This window comes from Protobothrops mucrosquamatus, unplaced genomic scaffold (assembly GCF_001527695.2).
Source record: "Protobothrops mucrosquamatus isolate PMUCROS unplaced genomic scaffold, P.Mucros_1.0 scaffold26254, whole genome shotgun sequence".
NCBI classification, from domain to species: domain Eukaryota; kingdom Metazoa; phylum Chordata; class Lepidosauria; order Squamata; family Viperidae; genus Protobothrops; species Protobothrops mucrosquamatus.
This window is the reverse complement of record NW_015412001.1, coordinates 1-1,886: the sequence shown is the minus strand read 5'-3', so window position 1 is coordinate 1,886 and position 1,886 is coordinate 1. Positions and strand designations below refer to the sequence as shown.

Sequence of the window (1,886 nt, the reverse complement as noted above, 5' to 3'; positions counted from 1 at the left end):
AGCCTCCAGTCCCCTAATCATCTTTGTTGCTCTTCTCTGTACTCTTTCTAGAGTCTCAACATCTTTTTTACATCGTGGTGACCAAAACTGGATGCAGTATTCCAAGTGTGGCCTTACCAAGGCATTGTAAAGTGGTATTAACACTTCACGTGATCTTGATTCTATCCCTCTGTTAATGCAGCCTAGCACTGTGTTGGCCCTTTTGGCAGCTGCAGCACACTGCTGGCTCATATTTAAATGATTGTCCATTAGGACTCTGAGATCCCTCTCACAGTTACTACTATTGAGCAAGGTACCCCCTATACTATACCTGTACATTTGGTTTTTCTTGCCTAAATGTAGAACCTTGCAATGGGGGGGAGCTATATCTTAATTATGTCATGCTCTTCCTATATTGGTTTGGGTATTTTCTGCTTGTTTGGTTTGGTTTAACACACTTATTTTAAGATGCCACATCTTATAGGGACATGATTCTTCACTTGTCAAGATAGGATCAGAAACATGAACTGTAATGTCCAGACAGGTGGCAACACAGGTGAGGACTAGCAAATGAAACTCATTTTGGAGGAAATGTTTATTCCTTTAATGTACGTCTTACTTTTTCATCCCACCTTTGCCAATTACACTGTTTCTCTTTTCTTTAAGCTTCACAACAAACTCATAACCTTCTGAGATAGATTAAACAGAATAGCTGATTGTTTCAAGAGCATCCAAGTAGGCTTTGTCACTGAGAATTTAGGGATGTACATCTGTTTAGTTCCAAAATGGCAAAAGTGCTGCAGCAGAGGAATGGACATGCTTCCTGTACCAGCCGACGCCTCCTTACAGGAACCACACCTTTTTCTGCCCCACACGGTAGCCATTCAGTTTCAAGAATTTAACGTGTGTTCTTGAAACTGAATGGCTGCCACGTGAGCCAGAAAAAAGGTACGAGTCTTCCTGCTTTAAGTCTATGCTCCAAAAATGACAGCTTGGGGGCTTTTGTTTTGTGTGACATGCGTCACATCCATAGCTGGCTGTGCCTGTTGATTACGCATTTTGGAAAGGTATTCTTTTGGATGGTTTTTGATGCCACTTACCTGTAGCCTCTGCAACCGGGCTTCTTTACCCACAAGATCTGGCAGCAGTTCTTTTTCTGCACTTAGCTTGACTCTGAGAGCAGATAACTGTGTTTGCAGAAGCTTGAAGGATGCATCAAAGTCTTTATGCTGTGATACCAAAGCCTAGCCAGAGAAAAAAAGCTGATTTCATGCCACTCCTGAGAGCATGAATAATAATAATAATAATAATAATAATAATAATAATAATAATAATAATAATAATGCTTTCTGCCAACTCACAACACAGACCTGTGAGTACATCAGCATTAAAATAACAATCTGTCTGAAGTAAAAATTGAATGGTGTATTAATCATTGTAGTTGATGATGTATCAATCACTGCACTATTAAATCACAATTCTTCTTCTTGCCAGCTGACTTTTTAGAAGAAGCTTACCTGTAACCTGCTTTTCCTCTGGAGTAGCCCTTTGTGCAGGTTTTCTAATTCCTTTGTAGCATCACCAACCTCCTCCAAGAGTAACTTTGCTCTCTTCTCTTTGAAAATATTACCTAGGAAATCATTTTTCATCTGGACTTTCAGGAGTTGTTCCTTAAGATGGGAGCTTTCAACCAGAAAGATCTACAAATGAAAATATTTGATTGTTATGCATTTATGTCAATCGTTTTTATTTTCCCCAAACAGGAATAATTAGAATAATAATTTTTAAAAACCTAATTATAACTCAGAAATACTATTAAATAGGTTTATCAGCATGTAATTTATAACAACATATAAATGTAGCAGTATAATATATATTTAGCTACAAATATCAGAATAGCGCAGCAA

The 1,886-nt window shown here is 38.1% G+C and overlaps 1 protein-coding gene across 1 annotated transcript; it reads right to left on the bottom strand.

Annotated features, from left to right (window-relative positions):
- Positions 1-950: 950 nt before the first annotated feature.
- Positions 951-1,679, bottom strand: LOC107302097 (nesprin-3-like; the record flags this gene model as incomplete). The annotated part of the gene is made up of 2 exons (XM_015831220.1): positions 951-1,223; positions 1,497-1,679. Coding segments are annotated over 2 exons (456 nt in total), but the record flags the coding sequence as incomplete, so codon positions are not given.
- Positions 1,680-1,886: the final 207 nt, after the last annotated feature.